The 17,274-nt window shown below is 44.1% G+C and overlaps 1 protein-coding gene across 7 annotated transcripts in view; it reads left to right on the top strand.

Moving 5' to 3' along the window:
* Positions 1-17,274, top strand: part of LOC129831640 (RNA binding protein fox-1 homolog 1-like) — a gene marked incomplete at its 3' end in the record, with an annotated part of 342,155 nt that overhangs the window by 307,149 nt on the left and 17,732 nt on the right. Inside the window, 1 exon segment of one of the 7 annotated variants that reach the window (XM_055895021.1) lies at positions 8,888-9,394. Coding sequence (XP_055750996.1) covers positions 9,359-9,394 — 36 coding nt within the window. 7 annotated transcript variants of the gene reach the window in all.

Raw genomic sequence — 17,274 nt, 5'->3', positions numbered from 1 at the left:
TTGATACAGGATACTAGTGGTGACATTGATACAGGATACTAGTGGTGACATTGATACAGGATACTAGTGGGGACATTGATACAGGATACTAGTGGTGACATTGATACAGGATACTAGTGGTGACATTGATACAGGATACTAGTGGTGACATTGATACAGGATACTAGAGGTGAAATTGACTGTACAGGATACTAGTGGTGACATTGATACAGGATACTAGTGGTGACATTGACTGTACAGGATACTAGTGGTGACATTGATACAGGATACTAGTGGGGACATTGATACAGGATACTAGTGGTGACATTGATACAGGATACTAGTGGTGACATTGATACAGGATACTAGTGGTGACATTGATACAGGATACTAGTGGTGACATTGATACAGGATACTAGTTGTGACATTGATACAGGATACTAGTGGGGACATTGATACAGGATACTAGTGGGGACATTGATACAGGATACTAGTGGTGACATTGATACAGGATACTAGTGGTGACATTGATACAGGATACTAGAGGTGAAATTGACTGTACAGGATACTAGTGGTGACATTGATACAGGATACTAGTGGTGACATTGACTGTACAGGATACTAGTGGTGACATTGATACAGGATACTAGTGGGGACATTGATACAGGATACTAGTGGTGACATTGATACAGGATACTAGTGGTGACATTGATACAGGATACTAGCGGGGACATTGACTGTACAGGATACTAGTGGTGACATTGATACAGGATACTAGTGGTGACATTGATACAGGATACTAGTGGGGACATTGATACAGGATACTAGTGGTGACATTGATACAGGATACTAGTGGTGACATTGATACAGGATACTAGTGGTGACATTGATACAGGATACTAGTGGTGACATTGATACAGGAAACCTGTGGTGACATTGATACAGGATACAAGTGGTGACATTGATACAGGATACTAGTTGTGACATTGATACAGGATACTAGTGGTGACATTGATACAGGATAATAGTTTTGACATTGATACAGGATATTAGTGGTGACATTGATACAGGATACTAGTGGGGACATTGATACAGGATACTAGTGGTGACATTGATACAGGATACTAGTGGGGACATTGATACAGGATACTAGTGGTGACATTGATACAGGATACTAGTGGTGACATTGATACAGGATACTAGTTTTGACATTGATACAGGATATTAGTGGTGACATTGATACAGGATACTAGTGTGGACATTGATACAGGATACTAGAGGTGACATTGATACAGGATACTAGTGGTGACATTGATACAGGATACTAGTGGTGACGTTGATACAGGATACTAGTGGTGACATTGATACAGGATACTAGTGCTGACATTGATACAGGATACTAGTGGGGACATTGATACAGGATACTAGTGGTGACATTGATACAGGATACTAGTGGTGACATTGATACAGGATACTAGAGGTGACATTGATACAGGATACTAGTGGTGACATTGATACAGGATACTAGAGGTGACATTGATACAGGATACTAGAGGTGACATTGATACAGGATACTAGTGGTGACATTGATACAGGATACTAGTGGTGACATTGATACAGGATACTAGTGGGGACATTGATACAGGATACTAGTGGTGACATTAATACAGGATACTAGTGGTGACATTGATACGGGATACTAGTGGTGACATTGATACGGGATACTAGTGGTGACATTGATACGGGATACTAGTGGTGACATTGATACAGGATACTAGTTTTGACATTGATACAGGATATTAGTGGTGACAATGATACAGGATACTAGTGGGGACATTGATACAGGATACTAGAGGTGACATTGATACAGGATACTAGTGGTGACATTGATACAGGATACTAGTGGTGACATTGATACAGGATACTAGTGGTGACATTGATACAGGATACTAGTGGTGACATTGATTCAGGATACTAGTGCTGACATTGATACAGGATACTAGTGGGGACATTGATACAGGATACTAGTGGTGACATTGATACAGGATACTAGTGGTGACATTGATACATTATACTAGAGGTGACATTGATACAGGATACTAGTGGTGACATTGATACGTGATACTAGTGGTGACATTGATACAGGATACTAGTGGTGACATTGATACAGGATACTAGTGGTGACATTGATACAGGATACTAGTGGGGACATTGATACAGGATACTAGTGATGACATTGATACAGGATATCAGTGATATTGACTGTACAGGATACTAGTGATGACATTGATACAGGATACCATTGAGATTAACTGTACAGGATACTAGTGCTGACATTGATAAAGAGAGACAGAGAGAGTGAGATAGATGTAGGCAGAGAGAGAGAGAGAGAGAGAGAGAGAGTAAATAAAGTCCAGTATCTCTATAATAACCAGGTCAGACCTCTCACTAACACAGTCCAGTATCTCTATAATAACCAGGTCAGACCTCTCACTAACACAGTCCAGTATCTCTATAATAACCAGGTCAGACCTCTCACTAACAGAGTCCAGTATCTCTATAATAACCAGGTCAGACCTCTCACTAACACAGTCCAGTATCTCTATAATAACCAGGTCAGACCTCTCACTAACTCAGTCCAGTATTTCTATAATAACCAGGTCAGACCTCTCACTAACACAGTCCAGTATCTCTGTAATAACCTGGTCAGACCTCTCACTAACACAGTCCAGTATCTCTATAATAACCAGGTCAGACCTCTCACTAACACAGTCCAGTATCTCTATAATAACCAGGTCAGACCTCTCACTAACACATTCCAGTATCTCTATAATAACCAGGTCAGACCTCTCACTAACACAGTCCAGTATCTCTATAATAACCAGGTCAGACCTCTCACTAACACAGTCCAGTATCTCTATAATAACCAGGTCAGACCTCTCACTAACAGAGTCCAGTATCTCTATAATAACCAGGTCAGACCTCTCACTAACACAGTCCAGTATCTCTATAATAACCAGGTCAGACCTCTCACTAACACAGTCCAGTATCTCTATAATAACCAGGTCAGACCTCCCACTAACACAGTCCATTATCTCTATAATAACCACTGTATATTTTTGTCAACATTTCAGTATGATAATAATACGATTTCATCCAAAGCAACCTATAGTCATGAACACACTCATGTTTCGTTGGGAGCCTTGTTTTCCTCTGATAGGAGGCAGTGAGATTGAGCCTCGCCAACGACGTACAGTGCAGGCCGATAACACACACACACACACACACACACTCGTATGCGATAACACTGCCAAAGCTTAAATCAATTTCATTTAGCCGCTTCATGGATATGGTTTGGACACGCGCAACCAATTAAAATGTCCCTCTGTTTCAGAGCGAGCCGCCAGTTCCCTCCCCAAATGGCTGATGGGAGTTTTAGTGCTCCCTTCCAAACAGCTGTTTGTCCATTTAACACGGACAGAGGATTTAGAGCTCCGTTTGCTCCCCCATATTATACTGTAACTATAGTTACACCTCCTTTTGTTCCATCTTATTATACTGTAACTAGTTACACCTCCTTTTGTTACATCATATTATACTGTAACTATAGTTACATCTCCTTTTGTTCCATCATATTATACTGTAACTATAGTTACATTTCCTTTTGGTCCACCTTATTATACTGTAACTATAGTTACATCTCCATTTGTTCCTTCATATTATACTGTAACTATAGTTACAGCTCCTTTTGTTCCATCATATTATACTGTAACTATAGTTACATCTCCTTTTGGTCCATCAAATTATACTGTAACTATAGTTACACCTCCTTTTGTTCCATCATATTATACTGTAACTATAGTTACATCTCCTTTTGTTCCATCATATTATACTGTAACTATAGTTACAGCTCCTTGTGTGTGTGTGTGTGTGTGTGTGTGTGTGTGTGTGTGTGTGTGTGTGTGTGTGTGTGTGTGTGTGTGTGTGTGTGTGTGTGTTTGTGTGTTTGTGTGTTTTCATTTTGTCTCATTAGTAAAGCGGTATACAGGTGTTCTACCAGGAACATCTGTCTCTCTGGAAAATAACCACATTACCACTGTACTGACTACAAGTGACACACACACACTAACACACACACACACTAACACACACACGCACACACACTAACACACACACACACGTTTTAATGTTCATTTTTAGTCAGAATGTCGTAGGTTGAGTTACTGAGGTGTGTAAACATTGATAGAGGCATTAGGGAAACAGCTGTTGATCAGGGGAACATCTTGTTAGAAAGACTGTGTGTGTGTGTGTGTGTGTGTGTGTGTGCGTGCGTGTGTGTAGTTGTGCTGTTTGATAGCAGTATTAATTGATAGAACCTAATAAATGGAGACGAGGTGTTCTGACCTGATCTCTAGACTATACGTGGATATTGTAACAGCTGACCTGATCTCTAGACTATACATGGATATTGTAACAGCTGTCCTGATCACTAGACTATACATGGATATTGTAACAGCTGTCCTGATCTCTAGACTATACATGGATATTGTAACAGCTGTCCTGATCTCTAGACTATACGTGGATATTGTAACAGCTGTCCTGATCACTAGTCTATACGTGGATATTGTAACAGCTGTCCTGATCACTAGACTATACGTGGATATTGTAACAGCTGTCTGTCCTGATCTCTAGACTATACATGGATATTGTAACAGCTGTCCTGATCACTAGTCTATACATGGATATTGTAACAGCTGTCCTGATCACTAGACTATACGTGGATATTGTAACAGCTGTCCTGATCACTAGTCTATACGTGGATATTGTAACAGCTGTCCTGATCACTAGACTATACATGGATATTGTAACAGCTGTCCTGATCACTAGTCTATACATGGATATTGTAACAGCTGTCCTGATCACTAGACTATACATGGATATTGTAACAGCTGTCCTGATCACTAGACTATACATGGATATTGTAACAGCTGACCTGATCACTAGACTATACATGGATATTGTAACAGCTGTCCTGATCACTAGACTATACATGGATATTGTAACAGCTGTCCTGATCACTAGACTATACATGGATATTGTAACAGCTGTCTGTCCTGATCACTAGACTATACATGGATATTGTAACAGCTGTCCTGATCTCTAGACTATACATGGATATTGTAACAGCTGTCCTGATCACTAGACTATACATGGATAATGTAACAGCTGTCTGACCTGATCCCTAGACTATACGTGGATATTGTAACAGCTGTCCTGATCACTAGACTATACGTGGATATTGTAACAGCTGTCCTGATCACTAGACTATACATGGATATTGTAACAGCTGTCTGTCCTGATCTCTAGACTATACATGGATATTGTAACAGCTGTCCTGATCTCTAGACTATACATGGATATTGTAACAGCTGTCCTGATCACTAGACTATACATGGATATTGTAACAGCTGTCCTGATCACTAGACTATACATGGATTTTCAGTTATATATATTAAATATTGATGATATTGAACGCTATGAAAAGTCTTGGATTAAAGTCTACAAGATACAGTCATATTAACAGTCATTTATAAAATGTTTTTGTTTTAACTGTAATGTTAGTTATTTTATCATGGACCATATCAGACATCATATTGGTGTGTTTTGTGTTTGAGAGTGTGTACAGTGTGTACCAGTTCCTGGTTTTCTCCTAGTGGTCCTGGGCATCCAGGTTTGTCCAACTGCAAGGTGTTAGCTTCTCTCTACCTGCAAGTGTGTGTGTGTGTGTGTGTGTGTGGTCTCAGTGGTGTTTATTCAGTGACACGTCTACTCACTACGCTTCGCAACATCTGTCATGATACACACACTCTCTCTCTCTCTCTCTCTCTCTCTCTCTGTCTCTCTCTCTCTCTCGCTCTCTCCCTCTCTCTCTCTCTTTATTTATCTCTCGCTCTATTCAATTCAATTCAATTCAAGGGGCTTTATTGGCATGGGAAACATGTGTTAAAGCAAGTGAGTTAGATATTATACAAAAGTGAAATAAACAATACAAATTAACAGTAAACATTACACATACAGAAGTTTCAAAACAATAAAGACATTACAAATGTTATATTATATACATATACAGTGTTGTAACAATGTACAAATGGTTAAAGCACACAAGTTAAAATAAATAAGCATACATATGGGTTGTATTTACAATGGTGTTTGTTCTTCACTGGTTGCCCTTTTCTTGTGGCAACAGGTCACAAATCTTGCTGCTGTGATGGCACACTGTGGAATTTCTCCCAGTAGATATTTGTTTTCAAATTCTTTGTGGATCTGTGTAATCTAAGGGAAATATGTGTCTCTAGTATGGTCATACATTGGGCAGGAGGTTAGGAAGTGCAGCTCAGTTTCCACCTCATTTTGTGGGCAGTGTGCACATAGCCTGTCTTCTCTTGAGAGCCATGTCTGCCTACGGCGGCCTTTCTCAATAGCAAGGCTATGTTCACTGAGTCTGTACATAGTCAAAGCTTTCCTTAAGTTTGGGTCAGTCACAGTGGTCAGGTATTCTGCCACTGTGCACTCTCTGTTTAGGGACAAATAGCATTCTAGTTTGCTCAGTTTTTTTGTAAATTCTTTCCAATATGTCAAGTAATTATCTTTTTGTTTTCTCATGATTTGTTTGGGTCTAATTGTGTTGCTATCCTGGGGCTGTGTGGGGTGTGTTTGTGTTTGTGAACAGAGCCCCAGGACCAGCTTGCTTAGAGGACTCTTCTCCAGGTTCATCTCTCTGTGGGTGATGGCTTTGTTATGGAAGGTTTGGGAATCGCTTCCTTTTAGGTGGTTGTAGAAGTTAACTGCTCTTTTCTGGATTTTGATAATTAGCGCTTATCGGCCTAATTCTGCTCTACTGAACATGTTTAGCTACATAGCTTCAGACAGTACTGTGTGGTATATGAAATATATGCTGCAGAGGAATTTCTATTGTTAGAAACAAAGAATATCAAAGAATGGATAGACAGAACAGACAAATGAGAAAGATTGAAAGAGAGAGAGAAAGAGAGACAAGGAGAAAGGGAGAGAGAAAGAGAGACAATGAGAAAGAGAGACAAGGAGAAAGGGAGAGAGAAAGAGAGACAAGGAGAAAGGGAGACAGAAAGAGAGACAAGGAGAAAGGGAGACAGAAAGAGAGACAAGGAGAAAGGGAGACAGAAAGAGAGACAAGGAGAAAGGGAGAGAGAAAGAGAGACAAGGAGAAAGGGAGAAAGAAAGAGAGACACAGAGACAGAGAGAGAAAGAGAGACAGAGAAAGGGAGAAAGAAAGACAGACAAGGAGAAAGAGACAGAAAGAGAGACACTGAGAAAGGGAGAGAGAAAGATAGACAAGGAGAAAGGGAGACAGAAAGAGAGACAAGGAGAAAGGGAGACAGAAAGAGAGACAAGGAGAAAGGGAGACAGAAAGAGAGACAATGAGAGAGAGAGACAGAAAGAGAGACAAGGAGAAAGGGAGAGAGAAAGAGAGACAAGGAGAAAGGGAGAAAGAAAGAGACACAGAGAAAGAGAGAAAAAGAGAGACACAGAGAAAGGGAGAAAGAAAGAGAGACACAGAGAAAGGGAGAGAGAAAGATAGACAAGGAGAAAGAGAGAGAAAGAGAGACACAGAGAAAGGGAGAGAGAAAGATAGACAAGGAGAAAGGGAGACAGAAAGAGAGACAAGGAGAAAGGGAGACAGAAAGAGAGACAAGGAGAAAGGGAGACAGAAAGAGAGACAATGAGAGAGAGAGACAGAAAGAGAGACAAGGAGAAAGGGAGAGAGAAAGAGAGACAAGGAGAAAGGGAGAAAGAAAGAGACACAGAGAAAGAGAGAAAAAGAGAGACACAGAGAAAGGGAGAAAGAAAGAGAGACACAGAGAAAGGGAGAGAGAAAGATAGACAAGGAGAAAGAGAGAGAAAGAGAGACACAGAGAAAGGGAGAGAGAAAGATAGACAAGGAGAAAGAGACAGAAAGAGAGACACAGAGAAAGGGAGAGAGAAAGATAGACAAGGAGAAAGAGAGAGAAAGAGAGACACAGAGAAAGGGAGAGACACAGAGACACATAGAAATTGAGAAAGAAAGAGAGACAAGGAGAAAGAGAGAGAAAGGGGGACACAGAGAAAGGGAGAAAGAAAGAGATACAAGGAGAAAGGGAGAGAGAGAGACACAGAGAAAGGGAGAGAGAAAGAGAGACAAGGAGAAAGGGAGAGAGAAAGAGAGACAAGGAGAAAGGGAGACAGAAAGAGAGACAAGGAGAAAGGGAGACAGAAAGAGAGACAAGGAGAAAGGGAGAGAGAAAGATGGACAAGGAGAAAGGGAGAGAAAGAGAGACACAGAGAAAGGGAGAGACACAGAGACACAGAGAAATTGAGAAAGAAAGAGAGACAAGGAGAAAGAGAGAGAAAGAGAGAGAAAGAGAGACACAGAGAAAGGGAGAGAGAAAGAGAGACACAGAGAAAGGGAGAGAGAAAGATAGACAAGGAGAAAGGGAGAGAGAAAGAGAGACAAGGAGAAAGGGAGACAGAAAGAGAGACAAGGCGAAAGGGAAAGAGAAAGAGAGACAAGGAGAAAGGGAGACAGAAAGAGAGACAAGGAGAAAGGGAGACGGAAAGAGAGACAAGGAGAAAGGGAGAGAGAAAGAGAGACAAGGAGAAAGGGAGAAAGAATGAGAGACACAGAGAAAGAGAGACAGAGAAAGGGAGAAAGAAAGAGAGACAAGGAGAAAGAGACAGAAAGAGAGACACGGAGAAAGGGAGAGAGAAAGAGAGACAAGGAGAAAGAGAGACACAGAGAAAGGGAGAGAAAGAGAGACACGGAGAAAGGGAGAAAGAAAGAGAGACAAGGAGAAAGGGAGACAGAAAGAGAGACAAGGCGAAAGGGAGAGAGAAAGAGAGACAAGGAGAAAGGGAGACAGAAAGAGAGACAAGGCGAAAGGGAGAGAGAAAGAGAGACAAGGAGAAAGGGAGACAGAAAGAGAGACAAGGCGAAAGGGAGAGAGAAAGAGAGACAAGGAGAAAGGGAGACAGAAAGAGAGACAAGGAGAAAGGGAGACAGAAAGAGAGACACAGAGAAAGGGAGAAAGAAAGAGAGACACAGAGAAAGGGAGAGAGAACATTTTGGAACACCCCTTTCAGTCGCCTCCTCCACTTTCTATAACACCCCTCCCTTCACTCCTCTCCCTCCCACTCACACACATACACTAAACACACACACACTGAACACACCCACTGAACACACATACACACACGGGGAACCCACGCCCCATCCATAATTGATGCTAGCTGTGGGCAGGCAGATGCTGGAGGCAGGAGGAAGAAGGGAGGAAGAAGGGAGGGAAGGAGGGAGAGCAGCTGGTTTATGGAGGAGAAAGAGGAAGGCAAGATGGTGGAACAGGTATTTTCTTCTCCTTCTTCTTTTGCTTAGCCAGCGTAGTCCTCTATTTTCTCTCTAGTTCCACTTTGTGCTGCAACTGCAGAGTAGAGCGGGTGCAGGGTGTGTGTGTGTGAGAGTGCTATGACGTGGTGTGTGTGTGAGCGTGAGTGTGCTGTAAAGTGGTGTGTGTCTGTGTGTGTGTGTGAGCGTGCTGTAACGTGATGTGTGTGAGTGTGCTGTGAAGTTGTGTGTGTGTGTGTCTGAGCGTGCTGTGAAATGGTGTGTGTGAGTGTTTTGTGTGTGTGTGTGTGTGTGTATGTGTGTGTGTGTGTGTGTGTGTGTGTGTGTGTGTGTGTGTGTGTGTGTGTGTGTGTGTGTGTGTGTGTGTGTGTGTGTGTGTGTGTGTGTGTGTGTGAACTTGCTTTAAAGTGGTGTGTGTGTGTGTGTGTGTGTGTGTGTGTGTGTGTGTGTGTGTGTGTGTGTGTGTGTGTGTGTGTGTGTGTGTGTGTGTGTGTGTGTGTGTGTGTGTGTGTGTGTGTGTGTGTGTGAACTTGCTGTGAGTTGGTGTGTGTGAGTGTGAACTTGCTGTGAAGTGGTGTGTGTGTGTGTGTGTGTGTGTGTGTGTGTGTGTGTGTGTGTGTGTGTGTGTGTGTGTGTGTGTGTGTGTGTGTGTGTGTGTGTGTGTGTATCTACGTGTGGCTGTGTGTGTGTATGTGAGTGTGTGTGTGTGTGTGTGTGTGTGTGTGTGTGTGTGTGTGTGTGTGTGTGTGTGTGTGTATCTACGTGTGGCTGTGTGTGTGTGTATGTGAGTGTGAGTGTGTGTGTGTGTGTGTGTGTGTGTGTGTGTGTGTGTGTGTGTGTGTGTGTGTGTGTGTGTGTCATAAAGAAAGAGGCAGCCCCTCAGCAACTGTTTTACAGACCTCATTATTCAGGAGCTGTTCTCCCCCTCTCTCTCTCTCTCTTCCTCTCCTTACTTCTCTCCTTCTCCTGTTCTGTATGTCTCTTTCTCTCTCTCTTCCTCTCCTTCTCCTGTTCTCTCTCTCCCTCTCTATCTATCTCTCTGTCTCTCTCTTCCTCTCCTTCTCCTGTTCTATCTCTCCCTCTCATTTTATCTCCCTCCCCTTCTCCCTTGTTGTCTCTTTCTCCCTCTCTATTCCTCTCCTTCTCCTCTCTCCCTCTCTATCTATCTCTCTCTCTCTATCCCTCTCCTTCTCATTTTATCTCCCTCCCCTTCTCCCTTGCTGTCTCTTTCTCCCTCTCTATTCCTCTCCTTCTCCTCTCTCCCTCTCTATCTATCTCTCTCCTTCTCTCTGTCTCAGTGTGTCTCTGGTCTCTGCTAGGGCTGTGGTTCAGCATGTGTGTGTGTCACCTTTAGATGAATGTAGTCGGTCTAAAACCAGCTACTGCAGACACCATGGAGCAGTTAACTCTACTCTCTGTTACTACTGGACACTGTCTAGAGAGAGAAAGGGAGAGAGGGAGAGTGTGAGAGAGAAAGTGAGAGTGTGAGGGGGAGAGAGAGATACACAGAGAGAGAGAGAGAGAGAGAGAGAGAGAGAGAGAGAGAGAGAGAGAGAGAGAGAGAGAGGGAGATACACACACAGAGAGAGAGAGAGAGAGAGAGAGAGAGAGAGAGAGAGAGAGAGGGAGAGGGAGATACACACACAGAGAGAGAGAGAGAGAGAGAGAGAGAGGGAGATACACACACAGAGAGAGAGAGTGAGAACTTGTCATGTAAATAAATGAACTTGCCATGTCAATAAAGTCAATTGAATTGAATTGAATTGAGAGAGAGAGAGAGAGAGAGAGAGAGAGAGAGAGAGAGAAACCTTGCCATGTCAATAAAGTCAATTGAATCCTTCACATCTGTAGACTGAGTCTCCGTCTCTAATGACATCCTTCACATCTGTAGACTGAGTCTCCGTCTCTAATGACATCCTTCACATCTGTAGACTGAGTCTCCGTCTCTAATGACATCCTTCACTACTGTAGACTGAGCCTCCGTCTCTAATGACCTCCTTCACATCTGTAGACTGAGTCTCCGTCTCTAATGACATCCTTCACTACTGTAGACTGAGCCTCCGTCTCTAATGACATCCTTCACTACTGTAGACTGAACCTCCGTCTCTAATGACATCCTTCACTACTGTAGACTGAGCCTCCATCTCTAATGACATCCTTCACTACTGTAGACTACTGAGCCTCCGTCTCAAATGACCTCCTTCACTACTGTAGACTGAGCCTCCGTCTCTAATGACATCCTTCACTACTGTAGACTGAGCCTCCGTCTCTAATGACATCCTTCACATCTGTAGACTGAGCCTCCGTCTCTAATGACCTCCTTCACTACTGTAGACTACTGAGCCTCCGTCTCTAATGACATCCTTCACTACTGTAGACTGAGCCTCCGTCTCAAATGACATCCTTCACATCTGTAGACTGAGCCTCCGTCTCTAATGACATCCTTCACATCTGTAGACTGAGCCTCCGTCTCTAATGACCTCCTTCACTACTGTAGACTGAGCCTCCGTCTCTAATGACATCCTTCACTACTGTAGACTGAGCCTCCGTCTCAAATGACATCCTTCACTACTGTAGACTGAGCCTCCGTCTCTAATGACCTCCTTCACATCTGTAGACTGAGCCTCCGTCTCTAATGACATCCTTCACTACTGTAGACTGAGCCTCCGTCTCTTATGACATCCTTCACTACTGTAGACTGAACCTCCGTCTCTAATGACATCCTTCACTACTGTAGACTGAGCCTCCGTCTCTAATGACATCCTTCACTACTGTAGACTGAGCCTCCGTCTCAAATGACCTCCTTCACTACTGTAGACTGAGCCTCCGTCTCTAATGACATCCTTCACTACTGTAGACTGAGCCTCCGTCTCTAATGACATCCTTCACATCTGTAGACTGAGCCTCCGTCTCTAATGACCTCCTTCACTACTGTAGACTACTGAGCCTCTGTCTCTAATGACATCCTTCACTACTGTAGACTGAGCCTCCGTCTCAAATGACATCCTTCACATCTGTAGACTGAGCCTCCGTCTCTAATGACATCCTTCACATCTGTAGACTGAGCCTCTGTCTCTAATGACCTCCTTCACTACTGTAGACTGAGCCTCCGTCTCTAATGACATCCTTCACTACTGTAGACTGAGCCTCCGTCTCAGATGACCTCCTTCACTACTGTAGACTGAGCCTCCGTCTCTAATGACCTCCTTCACATCTGTAGACTGAGCCTCCGTCTCTAATGACCTCCTTCACATCTGTAGACTGAGCCTCCGTCTCTAATGACATCCTTCACTACTGTAGACTGAGCCTCCGTCTCTAATGACATACTTCACTACTGTAGACTGAGCCTCCGTCTCAAATGACATCCTTCACATCTGTAGACTGAGCCTCCGTCTCTAATGACATCCTTCACATCTTAGACTGAGCCTCCGTCTCTAATGACCTCCTTCACTACTGTAGACTGAGCATCCGTCTCTAATGACATCATTCACTACTGTAGACTGAGCCTCCGTCTCAAATGACATCCTTCACTACTGTAGACTGAGCCTCCGTCTCTAATGACCTCCTTCACTACTGTAGACTGAGCCTCCATCTCTAATGACATCCTTCACATCTGTAGACTGAGCCTCCGTCTCTAATGACCTCCTTCACTACTGTAGACTGAGCCTCCATCTCTAATGACATCCTTCACATCTGTAGACTGAGCCTCCGTCTCTAATGACCTCCTTCACATCTGTAGACTGAGCCTCCGTCTCTAATGACATCCTTCACTACTGTAGACTGAGCCTCCGTCTCAAATGACATCCTTCACTACTGTAGACTGAGCCTCCGTCTCTAATGACCTCCTTCACTACTGTAGACTGAGTCTCCGTCTCTAATGACCTCCTTCACATCTGTAGACTGAGCCTCCGTCTCTAATGACATCCTTCACTACTGTAGACTGAGCCTCCGTCTCAAATGACATCCTTCACTACTGTAGACTGAGCCTCCGTCTCTAATGACATCCTTCACATCTTAGACTGAGCCTCCGTCTCTAATGACCTCCTTCACTACTGTAGACTGAGCCTCCGTCTCTAATGACATCCTTCACTACTGTAGACTGAGCCTCCGTCTCAAATGACATCCTTCACTACTGTAGACTGAGCCTCCGTCTCTAATGACCTCCTTCACTACTGTAGACTGAGCCTCCATCTCTAATGACATCCTTCACATCTGTAGACTGAGCCTCCGTCTCTAATGACCTCCTTCACTACTGTAGACTGAGCCTCCATCTCTAATGACATCCTTCACATCTGTAGACTGAGCCTCCGTCTCTAATGACCTCCTTCACATCTGTAGACTGAGCCTCCGTCTCTAATGACATCCTTCACTACTGTAGACCGAGCCTCCGTCTCAAATGACATCCTTCACTACTGTAGACTGAGCCTCCGTCTCTAATGACCTCCCTCACTACTGTAGACTGAGCCTCCGTCTCTATTGACCTCCTTCACTACTGTATACTGAGCCTCCGTCTCTAATGACCTCCTTCACTACTGTAGACTGAGCCTCCATCTCTAATGACCTCCTTCACATCTGTAGACTGAGCCTCCGTCTCTAATGACCTCCTTCACATCTGTAGACTGAGCCTCCGTCTCTAATGACATCCTTCACTACTGTAGACTGAGCCTCCGTCTCTAATGACATCCTTCACTACTGTAGACTGAGCCTCCGTCTCTAATGACATCCTTCACTACTGTAGACTGAGCCTCCGTCTCAAATGACATCCTTCACATCTGTAGACTGAGCCTCCGTCTCTAATGACATCCTTCACATCTGTAGACTGAGCCTCCGTCTCAAATGACATCCTTCACTACTGTAGACTGAGCCTCCGTCTCTAATGACCTCCTTCACTACTGTAGACTGAGCCTCCATCTCTAATGACATCCTTCACTACTGTAGACTACTGAGCCTCCGCCTCTAATGACCTCCTTCACTACTGTAGACTGAGCCTCCGTCTCTAATGACCTCCTTCACATCTGTAGACTACTGAGCCTCCGTCTCTAATGACATCCTTCACTACTGTAGACTACTGAGCCTCCGTCTCTAATGACCTCCTTCACTACTGTAGACTACTGAGCCTCCGTCTCTAATGACATCCTTCACTACTGTAGACTGAGCCTCCGTCTCTAATGACATCCTTCACTACTGTAGACTGAGCCTCCGTCTCAAATGACATCCTTCACATCTGTAGACTGAGCCTCCGTCTCAAATGACATCCTTCACTACTGTAGACTGAGCCTCCGTCTCTAATGACATCCTTCACATCTTAGACTGAGCCTCCGTCTCTAATGACCTCCTTCACTACTGTAGACTGAGCCTCCGTCTCTAATGACATCCTTCACTACTGTAGACTGAGCCTCCGTCTCAAATGACATCCTTCACTACTGTAGACTGAGCCTCCGTCTCTAATGACCTCCTTCACTACTGTAGACTGAGCCTCCGTCTCTAATGACATCCTTCACATCTGTAGACTGAGCCTCCGTCTCTAATGACCTCCTTCACATCTGTAGACTGAGCCTCCGTCTCAAATGACATCCTTCACATCTGTAGACTGAGCCTCCGTCTCTAATGACATCCTTCACATCTGTAGACTGAGCCTCCGTCTCTAATGACATCCTTCACATCTGTAGACTGAGCCTCCGTCTCTAATGACATCCTTCACATCTGTAGACTGAGCCTCCGTCTCTAATGACATCCTTCACATCTGTAGACTGAACCTCCATCTCTAATGACATCCTTCACATCTGTAGACTACGTCCTGTATTCTGCCACTACATGGCTCTTCATGGCGCAGGTCAAAATAGCGCACCGTAAACAGAATAGGAAACCATATTGTGGAGAGGGATGTCATTTGAGATGTAGTGCATGTCTTGTCTTGTGTAAGTCTCATAGAGAAAGACGTAACATCTGCCTGCTGTTGGTCACAGAGAAAGATATATAATCTGACTGCTGTTGGTCACAGAGAAAGATATATAATCTGACTGCTGTTGGTCACAGAGAAAGAAAGCTTTTCCTTTTAAAGCATCCCTTTTGCACTTTAGATTATAAAGCACACACACACCCATACAGTTACACACAATAAAAACACACACACACACACAAACACACTCAAGGTCAGGTCTTATATCCATCATTGTAATGAATGGATGGAAAGAAACATGCTTTATTAACCTCCAGTCCTCTGTGAGCTGGGGAGGGAGGGAGGGAGGGAGGGAGGGAGAGAGGGAGGGAGGGAGGGAGAGAGGGAGGGAGGGAGGGAGGGAGGGAGGGAGGGAGAGAGGGAGGGAGGGAGGGAGGGAGGGAGAGAGGGAGGGAGGGAGAGAGGGAGAGAGGGAGGGAGGGAGGGAGGGAGGGAGAGAGGGAGAGAGGGAGAGAGGGAGAGAGGGAGAGAGGGAGAGAGGGAGAGAGGGAGGGAAAAGGACACTTTTGTATTTAAATACTTAAAAGTTTTCCCTTCAACTGGGTGTGTGTGTGTGTGTGTGTGTGTGTGTGTGTGTGTGTGTGTGTGTGTGTGTGTGTGTGTGTGTGTGTGTGTGTGTGTGTGTGTGTGTGTGTGTGTGTGTGTGTGATTTCTCCAGCTCTCTGCCACGTAAAGCATATTTCAGGGCTCCAAATGTGGTTCTCATTAGATGCACACCAGAGCGTGCAATACCTCTCTCTCTCTCTATTTCTCTCTCTCTCTCTCTCTCTCTCTCTCTCTCTCTCTCTCTCTCTCTCTCTCTCTCTCTCTCTCTCTCTCACACTCTCACACTCTCACACTCTATCTCTCTCTCTCTATTTACTAGGTTAGCTAGTCTGGCCAATGCATGGCTGAGATATAGATCCCCTAAAGGAGTGACCCACACGGGCCTTCACATATGTGCAGTGTATATGCGTTGTTCAACAGTCAGCTGGTTTTCAGTTGTCTAGCAGATCAGCTGTGGGTGTTTCAAACTCTCCCTCCTGGATAATGGTGTGTGTGTGTTCTTTCTGTTGTCCTTCCCTCCCAGTTTGTAGGCGACATGCCACCAGAGGTCTCTTCACAGTCCCCAAGTCCAGAACAGACTATGGGAGGCACACCATCACGTATTCTCATAGCTGGCTAGAGCAATGTTACCATCACGTATTCTCATAGCTGGCTCGGGCAATGTTACCATCACGTATTCTCATAGCTGGCTCGGGCAATGTTACCATCACGTATTCTCATAGCTGGCTCGGGCAATGTTACCATCACGTATTCTCATAGCTGTCTAGATCAATGTTACCATCACGTATTCTCATAGCTGGCTCGGGCAATGTTACCATCACGTATTCTCATAGCTGTCTAGATCAATGTTACCGTCACGTATTCTCATAGCTGGCTAGATCAATGTTACCATCACGTATTCTCATAGCTGGCTCGGGCAATGTTACCATCACGTATTCTCATAGCTGGCTCGGGCAATGTTACCATCACGTATTCTCATAGCTGTCTAGATCAATGTTACCATCACGTATTCTCATAGCTGGCTAGATCAATGTTACCATCACGTATTCTCATAGCTGTCTAGATCAATGTTACCATCACGTATTCTCATAGCTGGCTAGATCAATGTTACCATCACGTATTCTCATAGCTGGCTAGATCAATGTTACCATTAAGTATTCATCATAGCTGGCTATAGCAATGTTACCATCACGTATTCATCTTAGCTGTCTAGATCAATGTTACCATCACGTATTCATCTTAGCTGTCTAGATCAATGTTACCATCACGTATTCTCATAGCTGGCTAGAGCAATGTTACCATCATGTATTCTCATAGCTGGCTAGATCAATGTTACCATCACGTATTCTCATAGCTGGCTAGGGCAATGTTACCA

Source organism: Salvelinus fontinalis, chromosome 2 (assembly GCF_029448725.1).
Source record: "Salvelinus fontinalis isolate EN_2023a chromosome 2, ASM2944872v1, whole genome shotgun sequence".
Taxonomy (NCBI): Eukaryota; Metazoa; Chordata; class Actinopteri; order Salmoniformes; family Salmonidae; genus Salvelinus; species Salvelinus fontinalis.
The sequence above is the reverse complement of the archived record's forward strand: the minus strand, read 5'-3'. Positions and strand labels throughout refer to the sequence as shown.